This window comes from Mauremys reevesii, linkage group 4, assembly GCF_016161935.1.
Source record: "Mauremys reevesii isolate NIE-2019 linkage group 4, ASM1616193v1, whole genome shotgun sequence".
Lineage (NCBI taxonomy): Eukaryota > Metazoa > Chordata > Testudines > Geoemydidae > Mauremys > Mauremys reevesii.
This window is the reverse complement of record NC_052626.1, coordinates 126,168,954-126,187,698: the sequence shown is the minus strand read 5'-3', so window position 1 is coordinate 126,187,698 and position 18,745 is coordinate 126,168,954. Positions and strand designations below refer to the sequence as shown.

Here is an 18,745-nt window from a genome sequence, read left to right as displayed (position 1 = left end):
TGGGACACTCAATTAGTGACCCATTGATCCTGGTTTAAAAGGGTGCTGAGCACCGGCAGCTCCCATTGTGGCTTGTAAGCACTCAACAATTCTGGAAATTAGGCCCAGTAATTACAAATTTGGTTGCCTAAAATTAGGCATATAAAATTATAGTTAGCCAGCTGGCCTGATTTGCAGAGGTGCTGAGCACCAATAACTAGATCTGGGCAGGAGATATTTCTTCTGTCCTGTGAAACTTTTTGACTTTAAAAAAAAAAAAAGAAGAAGAAAAAAAGAAATTTCTCACCCCCCAGCAGGACAAAACCAAGACCCTTTACAGTTTTCCATACCCACACACATGAGAGAGAGAGAAAGAGAGACACCTCCCCTTGCTCTCCCTCACACCACCAAATAGACTGGAAACCCACCTGGCAGATGGGAGACCCAGGTTCAAGTCCCTGCTCCATTGACTATTTAATTGGGCATACAAAGTGGAACAGCTCCAACAGCAGAGACTGAGATCCACCTGAAGGCTAGGGAACTTTCCTGGGATATGGGAGACTCTGGTTTTAAGTTTCTGCTCGATTCAGATGTAGGGAAAGGTCTGCACTGCACTGCACACACACAAAACCCAAGGCAGCAAGTCTCACAGCTTGGGTCTACAGACCCATGCTATAATTAGCCTTGCAGATGTTCCAACTCAGATTCTGAAACCCACCCGAGCCTTCAGAACCAGCCATCTACATGGCTGTTCCTAGTGCTGGGCTCTGATACTAACTGATGCACCTCCCCACCCTCCAAGTGTAGATATACCCAGGTTCAAGTTCTTAGTCTAAACCCAGCAGAGTAGGGACTTGGACCTCAGCTTCCCACGGGTGGGCCTTGACCACTGGACTACGGGCTCTGGGGTCCGTGGTGCCTCATTTAGATCAGGGAATTGAATCTGGGTCTCTTACCACCACAGTGAGTGCTCTCACTGCCAGACTGCTGGTTGTTCTGAGCTCTCCCTCTCTCCTGTGAAAGTCGACAAAGTGTGTGATTCCCATCTTCCTCGCATGCGCAACACTCCCGCTAGAGTCAAGAGGGAGACCAGTGCGAGCAAGGAATGGAGGAACGGGCCCTCCGTGTTGCAGTTTGTCCCCTGTCAAAGCCGATGGAAAACTGGTGGCCGCAATCAGTTGGTTAGCTCCTTTATCACCCCAGATGGAGGGTACTCTGTGTTGACAGGCTTGACTGCAGCCCTCCCTGGTGATGTATCCATCCTCTTCTGTAAGGAAGGTCTGGTATCAGCTTCATGCACTATGCCTGTGATTCAAGCCAACTTTCCCTCTGAGTGGAGAAGACCATCAACCACCTGTGAGTCTGCCCCCCTCATATGCATGCCAGTAAGGCCAAATTCTTCATTGGAATTAAATGCCACAGCTCTGTTGAAGTTGATGCTGCTTCACCAGTTTACACTAGCAGAGAACCTGGCTCAAGACACTCCTGGCACCCCTGAATGGTTTGGTACCATTATTATTTTGGGATACTTAGACCCAACCAATCATCTGACAGACCACTACAACCCTTCCTTGGTCACCTTTTTGTCTTATAATAGCCTCCCAAACGCAAACAACTCATGGATTCAGAGGCCAAAAGGGACCATTTGGATCATCTAGTCTAACCTCCTGCATAACACGAGCTATGGAAACCCACCCAGACATGAAAGTTCCCATAATTTCCCTTTGTGCTTCCAGGACTTTGAACAGGACTCTGAGGCATCTTCAGCAAGAGAGCCAACACAACGGGCCGGCACCCTGTTCTCAAGTAGTGAAAGCAACTCATTATTTACAGCGTGCTGTCCATGGGACCACTGCACAGTGCAGGAGTTGTTGACAGGGGACAGTAATAATAGAAGCATATACAAGGCCATGTTCTTTATGCTGTTGAAAAGGACGGTGTTTGTTACTGTGTGATTGCCGAGAGATGTTCAAACTCTGTCGTTGCTTTGATAAGGACAGCACCAACTGGTATGGGCTGTAGGCTAGCAGGCTAACTTTGAGCTGGGCTGGTTTTCATACCCTTACACCTGGCTTCTTTTCTGCCTGAGCCCCTGGAACAGAAAAATTATTGTGAAAGAAAATAGTGGACTGAGTTTTCAGAAAGAGGAGCCTGAGCTGATCTTGCCAAACATACACATGGTGGCAGAGCGTGGGGAAATGAGCCTGCAAAATGTGTAGCTACATGAGCAGCAGTGCATGGGAAATATACAGCTGCATGCACAAAGTGGATAACCGTGCATGGACAAGTGTCCTGGCCCTCTAATCAGGAGCATGGAACTGTGGAGGAGACAATGCATGATACTTTTCCTCACTTTCTTCTCCCAAGCATAGCTTGTCTTAAGGCACCCAACGAAACTTGGCTGGTGGAAGAAAGGGTGTCACTCCAGACACCTTTCAGTGCAGGCCACTGGGCTGGTCAAATCACGGAATATCAGGGTTGGAAGGGACCTCAGGAGGTTATCTAGTCCAGCTCCCCGCTCAGGGCAGGACCAATCCCCAGACAGATTTTTGCCCTAGATCCCTAAGGGACCCCCTCAAGGATTGAACTTTCAATGCTGGTTTAGCAGGCCAATGCTCAAACCATTGAGCTATCCCATCCCATCCCTCCAGACTCATGAGTATTCAAGTCAGCTCCAAATGGCTGCTCTGTGCAGCCTCTTGTTATTTGCCCATTCATAAACATCCACGCTAACAGGTTTGCATGACATATGGATGTGGTTTATCTCTGTTCAAATACACCTCTAGGAAGGTGAATGAGAGTGTTATTGGGCATTCTCCTGTTGAGAGAGAATCAGCAAATGAGGGAGCAAAAGGAACAGCAGGGGACCAATGAACAACCTGAGGGAACAGCCCACGAGTGACCTCACAAGCTGTCCTTCATTGATGTAAATAATTCATACAATTATGAATAATAACTGTATTTTTCAGAGTCAACATCCATTTTTGAATCATAGAATCATAGAACTAGAAGGGACCTCGAGAGGTCGTCTAGTCCAGTCCCCTGCACTCAAGGCAGGACTAAGTGTTATCTAGACCATCCCTGACAGGTGTTTGTCCTACTTGCTCTTAAAAATCCCCAATGATGGAGATTCCACCACCTCCCTAGGCAATTTATTCCAGTGCTTAACCACCCTGAGAAGTTAGGAAGTTTTTCCTAATGTCCAACCTAAACTGCCCTTGCTGCAATTTAAGCCCATTGCTTCTTGCCTATCCTCAGCGGTTAAGAAGAACAATTTTTTCCCTCCTCCTTGTAACACTCTTTTATGTACTTGAAAACTGTTATCATGTCCCTCCTCAGTCTTCTCTTCTCCAGACTAAACAAACCCAGTTTTTTCAATCTTCCCCCATAGGTCATGTTTTCTAGACCTTTCATCATTTTTGTTGCTCTTCTCTGGACTTTCTCCAATTTGTCCACATCTTTCCTGAAATGTGGTGCCCAGAACTGGACACAATACTCCAGTTGAGGCCTAATCAGTGTGGAGTAGAGCAGAAGAATTACTTCTCATGTCTTGCTTACAACACTCCTGCTAATACATCCCAAAAGGATATTTGCTTTTTTTGCAAGAGTGTTACACTGTTGACTTATATTTAGCTTGTGATCCAGTATGACCCCCCGATCCCTTTCCGCAGCACTCCTTTGTAGGCAGTCATTTCCCATTTTGTATATGTATAACTGATTGTTCCTTCCTAAGTGGAGTGCTTTGCATTTGTCCTTATCAATTCATTACTAGGAATAAAGGGCTAAACTTATTATTTGCATTAGAGAAGCAGCCAGGACCCCCAGGGAACCACATTGCTATGCAATCCCTGCACTGAACAGTTCACAATCTGAATTAACAGGCAGTGACCCAACCCAGGTCACTCATGGAATCACTGGTAGAGCAGGGCTTAGAACCAAGGTCTCCTGTTGTTAGGCTCATGTACTGTTCACTGGACCATACTGCCACTCAACTTGCTTGTTAATTTCCAACAGCAAAATTAATGTTCCCTACGCCAATGCCCCCATTCAGTGACAGACCTGTGCGTGCAGACCTGGCTGCTGGGCAGGGTTCCCGTATCTGTACATAAGGCCGATATAGATCCTTTTCTTTCATGGTTTCAGAACAGCCATGGGCCAAGTTCATCCCCTGGAAGGTTGCATCACTGTGTGGTATGGGGCCTGCCTCTCGCAGGCCTGAAAGAACAGATTAGAGCGAAGGGAAGCCCAGGAGGAGGGAAAGGTCATCCAGACCAGTCAAACCATACTGTTGAGGCTCTGTCTTCCCTCTTATCCCCCCTGCTTTTTTACCATAACCTCCTCCTCCAGCTCCTTACAGCAGATGCTTCTCTGCCCCCAGCTAAACCCTTGGGAGGCCTCAGGGGATGACCTGGGCTTCTAGAAGAGGTGTTTTAGAAACCCCCCAGAAATAAAGGATGCAACAGGCAATGGAAGAAAGGCTGAAGATTCCATCAGAGTTCTCTTCTGTTCTATGCAGATTCTTATACCGTGCTTATCACTGTAGATTTCACTGCCTCCCACCAGTGCAGTAAGAGTTACAATGTTCCACACCTCTGATGTCATATTAATGACATGGGTGGGACCAAAAGGATGCCAGGAATCTGGACCTCCTTTCATTCCTTGGAGGCGTTTGGGGGAGTTAGATCTGAATCCTCAGGTCCAAACGTGTCTCTAGGGTTTGGGTATTAGGTTGGATCCAAAGTCAGAAGGAGTGGATTTTCCAGAGGCAATTAGTATTCCGCTGAAATCCCATGTGATCAGCTGATTGCATAAGATTTCTGCTATCTGGGGCTCAAATCCTGTCAGAAGAGCCTGTGAGATTTTGGCATAATAGGACCCATGTCCTAGTAGCCCTGAGTCAGTTTTGGGGATTGATTGATTTATTATGCATTGTGGTAGCACCTGTGAGCCCCACTCACAGACCAGGACCCACTGTGCTCGGTGCTGTACAGACACAGAACAAAAAGAGAGTCCTCGCCCACAAAGAGCTCACAGCCAGGCTAAACCAGACACACATTTCAACACCCGCTCATTGGAATAAATAGTAGAATTACAGCAGATATAGGTGGGACCCTGACAAAATAGAATTTGGGTCTCAAGTAATAACAATACATAGCATTTATCTAGATGTTTTAATCTATAGCTCTCAAACTGCTTCACAAAGGTGGGTAAAAGTTATTATCCCCCTTTTTATAGGTGGGGAAACTGAGGCACAAAAGGCAAAGTGACTTACCCAAGGCCACATACTGCGTGGCAAAACCTGCAGATGACATAGGTCCCAAAGATTAGAGAAGGCCTTGGGGAAATTTAGAAGGCTATGTGAATGGGTAGTATAGTAGCAAAGGGAATGCATCGTCGACACATTTGAGATAAGACCCCTGGGAAGAAATGTAAGAACAGCTAATATACATTGCTGGGTTCTACATTAACTGTAATTGCTCAGGAAAAGGACCTGGACATCATTACCTACAGCTTCATGAATACCTCTGCTCAATGTGCAGCAGCAGTCAAGAAAGCAATGGCCATTTAAAGATGTATGAATAGACAATACCAGTGAGAATATTATAATGCTGTTGCAATTAATGGTACGTCATCAGCTGGAATCCTATGTTCCCCCAAGCTCCAAAAGGAGAGAGCAGACATATAAGTTGTTACAAAAAGGATTAGAGGCCTGGACTGACTTCTGAGATTCGAAAGCTTGGGACTGTTTAGATCACTGAGGAGAGATTAAGAGGGGATGTTACAATAGCACGAACAATGAATTCACCCCTCTCGCATAGTGCAAGACCTAGGGGACGGTTCATTCATTTGAAAGGCAATCAAAAAGGATTTTAACACAATCCACAATTAGCCAGTGGAACTCTCTGCCACAAGGAAACATCAAAGTCAAGAGCTTAGCTGGATTAAAAAAAAAGGCTGGCTATTTATATGGATAATGAGAACATCCACGGTCACATTTGATAGGGTCATTCATTTATTTATTTATTAATAAAGGCTATAAACCTTCCTGCTTTGAGGCAGCAGCCAAAGTCCTGCTTGTGGACGGGCATTCAGAAGACAATGTCCCCTATGAGCAGATTATTTCAGAATCACCTACTTCGGGGCTTATTGGCACCTTCCCCTGAAGCATCTGGCCCTGGATATTGTCAGAGACAAGAAACTGGACTAAGATGTCTGATCCACTGGGACGATTCCTGACTCACGGGGAGTGTAAACGAGACGTGTTTAAAGGACCCCGCTGTAGCTGTGGTTGCAAACAAGAGGTAGGCGCCTCGGCTGTAACATACTTCTTGAAATGATATGAGTGCACCCTTGTTTTCCCCTGTTAAGACTGATTTATTTTTTCTTTTTTTTAATAAAAAGCCATATTCTGTCATGTAAATCTCTCTTCTGAAGTCGATGACTGTGTCCTCCTCCCCTCCCACCTGCCAACCCACAGCTCGCAATGTCACAGGCAAGAATTTTCCGCTGTCGGTAGAGGAATATGGGGTGGCATTATCGGGGATTATAAAGAGTATCCGAGAGAAGGCCACGGCACTATGGCTCATGCTCTGTTTCATTCTAAAAAAGGTTTATTTGCTCTGCTGCTCTGCTGGTGATGAGCAGAACAACCCTGAGGACATCATACACAGCAGGGCTTAAGTAGAAAAGTATTTGTCATGGAACGGGAAAGTAAAGGTGCAGCAGCACTGCATGAATGGGATGACGCCAACAAGTGCTGCAGATGCAGCACTGGGGGCGGGGGAGTCTTCTTACCTGCTTTCGTTTTTCATGGAGTTTTCCCCCACACTGCTTTCAGATGCAGCCTCTTCTCCACCCCAGCCCTCACCTGCCCTTTCACGTGCCAAAGGCTTTCAAGCACAGGATCGACAAATGTGTTCCAGCTCTCGCTTTCGTTACAGGCCAAATCCCCATGTCCCCACCACTCTCACCTCTCAATCCGTTTGGGCTAAGACTGATAAAGTGCCACTTGTCTGCTCCCTTTATCCCAAAGAGACTTTGCAAGGGCATGGGTGAATTATCTCCCCCACCCCATCTCTTTCTGTATTAAATATTTCACTTTACAGATGCACAGAGCATTGGCATTTCTCTGCCTTGCAACGGTAAATCCTAAGGTGACCGTGCTATATCGGGAGTTACAGGCAAAAAAACCCCAACAACAACAAAAATCCTAAACACTAGTCTAAGCAGCAGGGGGAAAGTCTGCTCAGGGCGTGTGTGTTTTCAGTTTGATAACTTTGGGGGTTGGTTTGATTTGTAATTGCAGTGAAGGTGAGCAATCATTCCTGTTAAAACGGTAGCGCTAAGCTGGTTGGAAGCATAAATGAATTGTACGTAACTATCTCCGATGCTGTGTTTTGAGGCTGGGGAGGGAGAGGGGAGATGGTGACATTAAACGTGCTAATTTGCCAATACCATGTGATTGGAAAAAACAGAACCTCTCTCTTAAAATGACCTTTATCTTTCCCCCCCCCCCCCAGCTGGGGATTTAAGATAAAGAGTATTAGTAAATCAGATTCCGGGAAGCAGATGTTTGATGGTTTAGGAGGAAAAAAAGAGACAATTTTTGGGTTCCGATCACCACTGAAGCCTAAAGCATGTATTGTATAAAGTGGCTCAATTTCTCTTCATTATGTTTTGTGGGATTGGAAATATACTGTTTTATTCTAATTTAATTTATGAGTGCTAGACAGACAGACATGATCTAGCGATCTGAGCACCGGGCTGTGAGCCAGGTCTCCTGGGTTCTGTTCTCTCATGCTGTGCAGCCCTGTTTGATTCCCATTGGCCCAGAACCTCAAAGGTACTTAGGCTCCAATGGAAGTTAGGAGCCTAAATAGCTTTGAGGATCTGGGCCATTGTGTCTGATTGATACTGTTGCTCCCAGGCATGCAGAAGAAATGCATCATGTTCTTCCAGCCAACTCTGCTGTCCAATAGAGGGGGAAGACTATAGGATGGGGTGCCAGAATGGACTGTAATGTCACCATCCCCTGGGTGCAGAGTGCACATGGGGGAAAGAAGAAGTCTTTTGCCCTCCCAATCCTTATTACTAGGGCCATCCACAAGCCCTCTGTGCCTCAGTTTCCCCATCTGTCAGAGGAGAGGGGGGTGTGCGAGGCTCAGTTGATATGAGCAAAGTGCCTGAAGGATGAAAGATGCAGCAGGCCAAATCCTGCTCTCACGTATGCTGGCGCAGCCCCACTGAAGTGCACAGAGTTGCACTAACTCGAGAGGGGCTGCACTGGCTGAAGGTAGAGTTTGGCCCTATATATTTTTAATAGAGCTTTATCTGCCTGCTATTCATATCAGAACCTGCAGTATTATTCCACCAATCATATGAAGTGAATTATCATGCCACCTACCAGAACCAGCAAGGGCAAGTGGCAGAAAACTTAAATCCATACACTCAGCATAGCTCACCAGCAATCGGCAGCTACAACCCTTGTACAAGTTTCACCTACTATGGGGAAGCCTGGCTCTGCATTGAAATGTCAACAGTATATTCAGATCTACTAAGGTCATAAAGACAGAGAATAATGTACAGAATGGGTAAGGGGACACACGGTCAGTGTCTCTAAGGCCTTTCACAGCAAGGGTTTGGAACTCTCATGAAGTATATTTAATACTAGGATTAGCAAGATCACCTCTCGGCACATACTTAGTTATCCCTGGCAACTAGCATGTTTTTATGAGCCACCATTTCTAAAATACAGGCTGTGGTCTCTCTTCTTCCTCTCCTTTTGGATGGTCATTGGGTTCTAGCAATGGTGAACGTTATGGTGATTAAGTTTGACATAAGACACCTTCCAAGCCGTTGCATGGATTTTGTTTTCCTTTAAGGGTGGTATTTTCTTTCTTACACCTAAGCAAGGTGAACCAATCCTGCTGTCAGTTACACTGGTGTAAATCTGGAGTATTCCCTGGACATCCCTGGAGTGATTTTATATTTACACTGGGGAAGCCAATAGCAGAATCTAGCTGGCTGATATTTTTATAAACAGCTAATCCCTTTGCTTTATCTAACTTAGTGAGGTGAATGTAAAACTTTCTGATTCAATGGGCTTCAGGGAACAATCAAGTTGCTTCATTTGACCACTTCCACCATTCACTTTCAATTTCAGGCTCCAGAAGCTGGTGGTTTTTCGCTACATCCAAATTTGATCAGAGTCACTCACGTTGCCACCTGCCTGTTGTTATGTCTATTACAGTATTATTATCTTTATAAACTGTATTACCGTATCACCTAGGATCAGGGCCCTCCTTTACTACAAGCTGCACAATCACAGAGTAATGAACAGTCTTTGAGCTTATAGTCTAAATAGACAAGATAGACAATGCCTTATTAGCCCCATTTTACAGATAGAAAATTGTGACATGGAGAGATCTGATGACTTGTTCAAGGTCACACAGAGAGTCTGTGGCACCGCAGCGAACTGACCCCAGATTTCCTGAGTCCCGTGGCAGTTCTTTAACCGGTAGCCAGTCCTGCCTCTGAATTTTGTATAACATTCCCCTTTAGTGTAATACAGCGTCTTCCACATCCTAATGCTGGTGCCCAGTCACTGGCTTGGCTCTCTTTCATGAATCCTGGCAAGAAAGCACAAGCTTTTTGCATAAGGGGATGCTATGTATCAAGCTACTGATGCACCCAGACCTGCAATGAGTTTGGGAGCTGACTTCTGGAGTAGCTGAGAAGAAGATGCACCTACAATCTCACTGCTGATTTGGGGCCAAGAATATTCTTTAACATGTTGTTCTGTGTCGTTAGTTGTTGTTCAATGTGTTGAAAACCAGGGTCATTTGTTTTTCTTTCTCTAGAGCTGGGTGAATAATGCAGAATAGTTTCCAGAGATCTGTTCATGTTCTAAAGGGATTTCACTCAGTCCACAATTGCTCCCCTTTTGTGTCTGATTTCCACAAAGCATGGCCAGACTTCAGTTTTCAGAAGATAGATGCGAATTGTCACTTTCTTGCCAAAAGGTGTGGTCAACCGTAGCCACACCTGCATTCAATTACGGCCACAGCCCCCAGTCCTACACATTCCCTCCCCCACCCCGCTCCCTACACACACACACACAGATCTGGACAGATTAATTTCCATCCTTCTTTTCACAGCTCCCAGGCCTCCAACTTCGAGGCATCTGCTGCCTGAGCCAGCTACTGCTGCTGCTCCCAAGAAGTCTCAGAGGGCAGGAGGGAAAAGGGTGTGGCAGGAATCCCAGCCTCTGAGGAGGAAGAAGGTAACCCTGAGCCTGCTGACTTAATTGTCCTGGAGGAGAACCGTGGCACCAACAAGTGGTCAGGATCTTGATTTTATTTCTCAGCAACTGCCAGCCCTTTTGCAGCACCAACTGTCTTTTCGTATGTACAGCAGCTAGCGCAGTAGAGCCCCGATCCCTGATTAGGGCCTGTGTGTACTACAGCAATGCAAATATTAAGTAAATCATCCACCAGACAGCACCTCTAACACAATAACACACCCTGCCTAGGGATACTGCTTCAGTTCTCCCTCCGAGGGCAGACTACCGCCTACTGAACCACCAACTGCTCTTCTTCTAGCCCTGACAAGCTAACCCAGCCCGACCCTGTGCTGTGGCTCACGGGTTTAACAGGGTGACACAGCCCAAAGTAGTATCGCTGAAAGTATGGGCATGGGCTCCCAGCATCCTCCGTGGCACGCTCTGAGTCACCCATCATGGTCATCTGCTAGGCAACCAATCTAGGCCAAATAGGAACTGAGATTAGAACTTAATTTCAAAGCCAGATGATTCAGGACCTATTCCTGCTTTTCCCAATGATTTACTTGAGATTTTCTAAGTCACCAGTCAAAAATACAGAGGCTGGATCCTCAGCCGTTTACACCAGCTGATTTACAGCAGTGGAGGATCTGGTCCAGACAGCTTTCTACTTCCCCCGCTTACGTTTGCAAATAGATTAAAGCTTAGAAACTGCTGAGTTCTCAAGTGGCTCCACTATCCTTTGCTTCTCTTAAAAAATTAACTGCAAAGGGCTATCTAAAAAGGGTGAATCATAGCCAGAAGAACAAACATCTTGCTATGCCCGCAACAGCTTTTTCAATAGAACAATCTAAATGTCAAGCATGAATCTGAATCAAGCCCTGCAGTGGACTTCTGCTCCCATTACGCGCTTTAACTCTAACACTCCTGGCCGCCATTTGTAGCTGTCCAAAATAACTTCCCCCCATGAGCAGCAGAGATGGGACAGATGTGGTAGAGGAATGGGACAAATTAGAAGCCATGATGCAGCACAGTGACTTTCATCCTGGAATCAGGATGGTCAGGAAGTGTTTTTGCTTCTTTTGTTTTACTTTTCCCTCAAGAATTTTTCATGTCCATTTTTTTCTTCACTGAAATTTTTCTTTGAAAGGTTTTGGGGTGCATAGAAAAACACCTGACACTAAATTTTTTATTCTGCTTTTGGCAACTGATCCCAGTCCAGTTTGAATTTTTTCAACAACCCTCTAAGTTTGTATTTTGTGTGTGTGTGTGTGTGTGTGTGTGTGTGTGTGTGTGTGTGTGTGTGTGTGTGTGTGTGTGTGTGTGTGTGTGAAAGAGAGAGATTTCCCACAGAAATTTCTGCTGCAGTGAAAAAGCTGTTTTCCCTTGAAATTTTACTTTTGCTCGGCCCTAACTATGGGCCTAATTTACAACTCACTGAATCCATTGGAGTTCTTTTATTTGACTTCAGAGGGCAGTGGATCAGGCCTCAGGTACCTTATAAAGTGGCAATGCTGAAGCCTCGCATCAGTACTGCTGTGAAATATAATCATCTCCATTTAACAGGGGGCTAAACTGAAGCACCAGGAGGATAAGGCTAATATTGTCCAAAGTGTCTCCAGTTGAAGCCAATGGGAGTGGTAGCTGACCCGCTTCTCTGAAAAATCCTGTGCTAGACGGACACTTTGAGTTGGGACTCAGACTAGTGGGGAATTGAAAATTTCAACCTAAATGACTTATGCAAGGTCACCTGGCAAGATAGTGTCAGGCCAAGAACAGACCACCTCATCCGCTGCTCTAGGCGTCAGAGGAGACTGCCTTGCTAGTCCTGGCACATGCGGGTTTCAGAGATTTCAGACTTTTTCACTAGGAGGGTGGTGAAGCCCTGGAATGGTTACCTAGGTAGGTGGTGGAATCTCCTTCCTTAGAGGTTTTTACAGTCAGGCTTGACAAAACCCTGGCTGGGATGATTTAATTGGGGATTGGTCCTGCTTTGAGCAGGGGGTTGGACTAGATGACCTCCTGAGGTCCCTTCCAACCCTGAGATTCTATGAGTCTATGGGTGGTGTCAAACGAGTGGTCAAGGGTACATCTTCACTAGAAACATGACAGCAGCAGCGCTGCAGCTGTGCCGTTGCCATGTAGACACTTACTGCAGCAAGAGAATGGGGTTTTCCATTGTTGTAGTAAATCCACCTCTCCAAGAGGCAGTAGGTTGATGAAAGAATCTACACTGGGTCTTAGATCAGCTTAATTACAACTCTCAGGGGTGCGAATTTTTAACCCCTCTAAGCAATGTAGTTAGGTTGACCCAAGTTTTAGGTGTAAACCAAGTGTGAGTAAATAAAAAGGCTATGCGTAATTGCTTTGGGACAATGGCACCAATGCAGGTATGAAGCATCCTTTCATCGCTGATAACCATGAGATTGGTAGGGAAACAATATGCATCAAAGCAGAAAAAAAAAAGTTGTTTGCATCACTAGGTGCTGATGTGCATCACAGTCTCCCGGGGGAAAAGCCAACCTCTAACCATTGGAAACTTCCACTAGGGTCAGATTAGCTCAGAACTGCCTCTTACAGGGTTTTTCGTTTCCTATGTGGCAAGTGATGCTGATCACTGGCCCCCCAACTAAGCAAGTCCTATGTTCCACTCCCTTTGGCTGTTGCTGCTTTGTTCATACCATTCTGCAGGATGTTGGAAGGAGTTAGGCACGTTCTCTAATCATAGGATTTCCTTTGTCTGCTCCCAGCATCCAGACAGGCAGCTACGGGCATGAGGAAGGCGGGGTGTGTAGGGTGCTAAGATTGTAGCACTCCAGCTGGAGTATATCTTCACTGATTTACACATGTATCCATGTGGTTAGTGCTCTCTCTCCGAATCACCGGAATCTGAGAGAAATTTATGCCTCACAGGTGCATCCACAGGTAGTTCTGGCTGATCCTGTTTAGGAAAAGAGACAGACAGATACTAGAGGGGGTAGCTTTCAAGCTGAATTTTGCTGTCCCAAAAGATTAAAATCAGCATCCGAAGATGTGGGTGCTGCTGTTTCTTATCTCTTTTGAAACCAGGAATCGATATTTCTCACTAATTAACCCCATTGTCAGCAACAGGATGCAGATTCCCAGCACCAAAGGGTTAAGGAGGGCACTCTCTGCAGGGCTGTGTATCAAGGTGACAACTTGAAACTGTGCCACCCTGGGTTTTGAGAACTGGTGCTGTGGGTTTTTCCTTGCAGTGTAGACATACCCAAAGTTCCCTTTGAAGCCAATGACAGCGACGTGCTCTCAATGCCATGCAGCATCAGGCTAAGTCAGCCGTGTGTTTAAATCCAGTCAGAGGGCTATTGGAAACTCAGCTAGTGGTGAGCTTCCCAGAGCTCCCAGGACGGTCTTTGAGACTGGATCTTGAGGCATTAATGCTCCTTCACTGATTATTCCTTCTCTGGTGCCTTTCAGTGGAGGCTTAATTTTATTGTTATTTGCCAGGCATGGTCATTTAGAAATTCTTTATTTTTATTATTTGTATTCCAAGATCAGAACCCCATTGTGCCGGGTGCTGGAAACACACATACTAAGAGACAATCCCTGCCCATAAAAGCTTGCAATCTAAATGCAGAAGACAAAAGAAGATTTATTATGCCCATTATACAGCTATAGAGCCAAGGCAGAGGATTGCCCAGTGGCTACTGCATTAGCCTGGGACTTGAGCATCTTGGATTCAATTCCCTGCTCTGCTACAGACTTCTTTTGGATCCTTAGGGAAGTCGCTTAGTCTCTTTGTGCCTCAGTTCCCCATTTATATAATAGGGATAATAGCACTTCCTGCAATCACAGAAGCACCATGGGGATACATTATTTAAAGATTGTGAGGCAGCTGGAATTCACATTTCACAGGAAATTCCACAATTTTGAAATGTGCTTTTGGTCTGAACTGGAACAAAAACAAAGAATTTCAAAATTTCCCACAAAACAAAATTAAAAATAAAATGAGGGTCAATTACAATTTTTCCTTCCAATAAAATCAAAGTGTTTAATTTGGATTTTTTGTTATTGTTGAAATTGATACGTTCCGTGAAAAGTTCTGATGTTGACGAAACGGTGTTTTCCAGTGGAAAAATGTTCCATCCAGAAATGCCTGAACAGCTCTAATTGTGAGTATTGGGGCATCAGATAAGTGTTACAGCAGAACCTCACAGTTACGAACACGTCGGAAATGGAGCTTGTTCCTAACTGAACAAAAGGTTCAGTTGTTCTTTCAAAAGTTTACAACTGAACGTTGATTTAATACAGCTTTGAAACTTTACTGTGCAGAACTTTAGTGCTTTCCCTTTATTTTTTAGTAGTTTATGTTTCACACAGGACTGTATTGCATTGGCTTTTAATTTGGTCTCTGCTGAGGCCTGATTGTGTACTTCCGCTTCCAAATGAGGTGTGTGGTTGACTGGCCAGTTCGTAACTCTGGTGTTCATAACTCTGAGGTTCTTCTGTATAGATAAATAAGCACGAAGGGTAGAATTTTCGAAGTAACTTAGGAGTCTAAGGCTTGGCTGTGCTTAAAAGTTTTGCCGGCGTAGCTTAATCAGTTAGGTGTGTGAAAAAAATCACCCTTCCTGACTTATATAGACAAAAGCCCCAGACTATACACAGTTTATACCAACAAAATAGTGCACTCTTTTGCTGGTATAACGGAGTCTCCCCTAGGAGGTTTGCCAGTATAGTTAGACCAATATAACAAAGCCTCTCTAGGGTAGACAAGGCCCTAGTCCCATTGACTTTCACTTAACTGCTTCTGCAACTTTTACCCAGGCTACATGACACAAAGCTATGTTGGTGTGGCTATATCGCCCAGGGGTGTGAAAAAAATCGTCCCTTAGCTGACATAGGTAGGCCGACAAAACCCTCAGTGCAGACACAGCTATGCCAAACAAACGTGCTTCTGTCAGCTTAGCCAGCGTCGGTCAGGAGGTGGTGTTCCTGTTGGAACATGCTCCCTCTATGCCAGGGGGCCATGCTGGCAGCGCCTCTGTAGTGTAGACATGGCCCCAGAGAGATAAGTGACATATCCAGAGGTCTCTAGGTGCCTAACTCCCTTGAAATCAATGGGAGTTATGTGCCAAAATATCTTTGAGGACTGGGCTTGAGTGACTCAGGGGCTGGTAATGGGATAGGGAGCTTTTCACCGCTAGCACATGTGGTCTGGGTCTGTAATCGCTGGCTGATGTGAAATGAGGTGTAGGTTTTAACGTGATACGTGCGCACATTCCAACAACAGCACCCCCAGAGAGCCCAAGAAGGGCTGAACTTTCCTCTCCTAGCAGTGCTCCTGCTAGGTCAGGGATGAGGCCTGCTGGCCAAGGGTCGTGCAGGGAGAGACGAGAGCACTGCTCCTGGGCATGCTGGGCCTGGCCTATCCATAAGAGAGCTTTCAATTCCTGGGGCGTCAGTCTGGTGCCTTCATCAGCTCAAATGGGAGGCTGGGAGTCAAATCCTGGGCATTGACTTCAGAGGTACCAGGATCTGGCCCAATGTTTTTCCTGGTTAGATCTCAGGAAGCTGCCAGTCAGGACACCTGGGTTCTTTTCCAGGATCTGCTTCTGTCTCACTGTGACCTTGGAGGCTGCGGTTGTGAAGCTTCGTTACCGTAATTAGTGTGTGCAAAGCACTTTGAGCTCCTTGTTGGAAAGAGACTATGCCATTGCAGGGAGATGGGGCTGCCACCCAGGACTCCCGGGTTCTATCCCAGGCTTTGCTACTGCCTTAACCTTGGCCACTATAAGCTGTATTGTGAGGGTGAAATGCAATAATGAATGCATGCAAAGCACCCTGCAAAGTCTTTGGTTGAAAGAGACGATGAAAGTATTATCAAGTGCAATTAATTTTTGTTAAATAAAAAAAAGGTTATCCTGGTCTCAGATCTATTTTATTCTTTGCATGCAAGGAGGAAGTGACACACATATACATAATTCATCTCCGTCTCTCTGTCTGTTTGCTTGCAGATCATCATAGCGTGGGAAAGACGCAAGCTGCTGGTATCTGACCCCGGGATTTATGCTGCTAATCTGATTACTGTATGATGGAAGTGTCCAGTTGGAAGGAGATGGAGGTGGCACTAGTCAGTTTCGACAACACTGATGAGATAATGGAAGATCCCTGTTATTCAAACGACTTCAGCACTGCTGCCCAATTACAGAAGGGGCATCCCAGCTGTGCCAGCCTCTTACCCCACTGGAGAATCCTCCTCAATAGCGAGAACACCAACAATGAGACCATTTTCTCCAAGTTCTCTGCTGAGTTCGGCGAGCACCTGATGGGGGAACGGGAGGGCATGGACGAGGGTGAACAGAGAGTCATCATCAACATTGCTGGGTTGAGGTTCGAGACGCAGCTCAAAACCCTCAATCAGTTCCCAGAGACACTACTCGGGGATCCGGAGAAGCGGATGCGCTACTTTGACTCCATGAGAAACGAGTATTTCTTTGACAGGAACAGGCCCAGTTTCGATGGGATCCTCTACTACTACCAGTCCGGTGGGAAAATCCGGCGCCCGGCCAATGTCCCCATAGATGTCTTTGCCGATGAAATCACCTTCTATGAGCTGGGCAATGAAGCCATGGACCAGTTCAGGGAAGATGAAGGGTTCATCAAGGACCCTGAGACTCTTCTGCCCACTAATGACTTTCACAGGCAGTTCTGGCTGCTGTTTGAGTACCCCGAAAGTTCCAGTGCGGCCAGGGGCGTGGCTTTGGTCTCAGTCTTGGTCATCGTTATTTCCATCATCATCTTCTGTGTGGAGACCTTGCCCGAGTTCAGGGAGGAACGGGAGTTCAAGGCCATCAAGGATGCCACTAACAACTTGACCAAAGCCAACCTGGCCCCGAGCACCTTCACGGACCCCTTCTTTGTCATAGAGACAGCCTGCATCATCTGGTTCTCGTTTGAACTCTTCGTCAGATTCGTGGTCTGCCCCAGCAAGGCTGCGTTCTTCAGGAACATCATGAATATCATCGACATTGTGTCCATCATTCCCTACTTCGTGACACTCATTACTGAGCTGGTCCAGCACAGCGAACAAAATGGGCAGCAGAACATGTCCCTGGCGATACTGAGGATCATCCGCCTGGTCCGGGTCTTCCGCATCTTCAAGCTCTCGCGGCATTCCAAGGGCCTGCAGATCCTGGGGCAGACCCTCAAGGCCAGCATGCGGGAGCTGGGCTTGCTCATCTTCTTCCTCTTCATCGGAGTCATCCTGTTCTCCAGCGCCATCTTCTTTGCAGAGGTGGACGAGCCACAGTCTCATTTCTCCAGCATCCCTGATGGGTTCTGGTGGGCCGTGGTCACCATGACAACTGTCGGCTATGGAGACATGTGCCCTACCACGTTGGGTGGGAAGATAGTGGGGACCCTGTGTGCTATTGCGGGGGTATTAACCATCGCACTCCCTGTCCCGGTCATCGTCTCCAACTTTAACTATTTCTACCACAGGGAGACGGAGAATGAAGAGAAGCAGATTCTACCCAGGGAAGTGGAGAAAATACTTACCAGCATGGCTGCGGCCAATGGCAGCATGGAGTCCTTGAACAAAACCAATGGGGGTTGTGACCATGACAAGCCCAGGAAATGATGACAGATCATGGGCTTGAAAGGACTGCCTGGTATCAGAATGGATTTGATCAATGAATTGGGTGTAAACCATCAGCACTCTGTAATTTTTTAAAAAAACACAGTATGCTTTTTTTTTTTTGGTAGACATTTTGCAATCCTCCGGTTTCCTGCGGCCGTTCAAATAAACATGGTCTTTTCTTATCTCTCCCCACCGACCTGTTTCATTATCACTCGGCATTTCGCTCCTCTGCTTGGAAATTGAAACTTGTTTCCTAACATGATCATGTGGTAGATAGTAAAGCTAATACCGAACTCTTTTCGGCTGTAGATCACAAAGCGCATCTCCAATGAGCTCAGCTTCCTGATTGCCAATTTACAGACAGGGAAACTAAGGCCAGAGAGGCAAAGTGACTTCCCCAAGGTCACCCAGCAGGGCAGTGGTAGGAACAGAAAACAGCTCTCCTGAGGCCCAGTCCAGTGCATGATCCACTAGCCCACGCTGCTGGAAGGAGCAGCTGGGACCATAACAGGTTCGGCCTTAAGTGGATGGATTCTCAAAGCACAGAGGAACCTGATTCTTCAATACCTCACACCTTGGGGCTGACTCTCCACCGGCTTGTAAGTTTTGTTGTTGTTCACAGCTGTGCAAAGTGGGTATAAAGAAGAGTGTTGTGAGGGGGCACACAGGCCCCACACTGGTCAGGAGAGTCTTAACGAGGACTTGTGGCCCCATCTGCCGCCTCCTACTCTACTACACCTGCAGCAAATGTCAGGTGCGGAGAGAGGTGTTAAAAGGAGAAGGCCCAGCTCAGTCTGAGACTGACCAGGAAGCAGAGCAGAGCAGAGCTCTGCTTTGCTTCTTCCTTGGCGAGGGATGTCTGGTTT

At 46.3% G+C, this 18,745-nt stretch overlaps 1 protein-coding gene across 13 annotated transcripts in view; it reads left to right on the top strand.

The window, feature by feature from the left end:
- The window catches only part of KCNA10 (potassium voltage-gated channel subfamily A member 10), a 52,699-nt gene extending 34,653 nt beyond the window's left edge, over window positions 1-18,046 (top strand). For 9 of the 13 annotated variants that reach the window (XM_039537063.1, XM_039537051.1, XM_039537060.1 and 6 more), the window contains 2 exons: window positions 10,137-10,261; window positions 16,255-18,046. In XM_039537063.1, coding sequence (XP_039392997.1) covers window positions 16,329-17,879 — 1,551 coding nt within the window. In that variant the 5' untranslated portion in view covers window positions 10,137-10,261; window positions 16,255-16,328 and the 3' untranslated portion in view covers window positions 17,880-18,046. The remainder of the gene's footprint in view (window positions 1-10,136; window positions 10,262-16,254) is intronic. The other 4 variants (XM_039537058.1, XM_039537064.1, XM_039537061.1 and 1 more) reach the window with 2 other exon arrangements.
- Window positions 18,047-18,745: the final 699 nt, after the last annotated feature.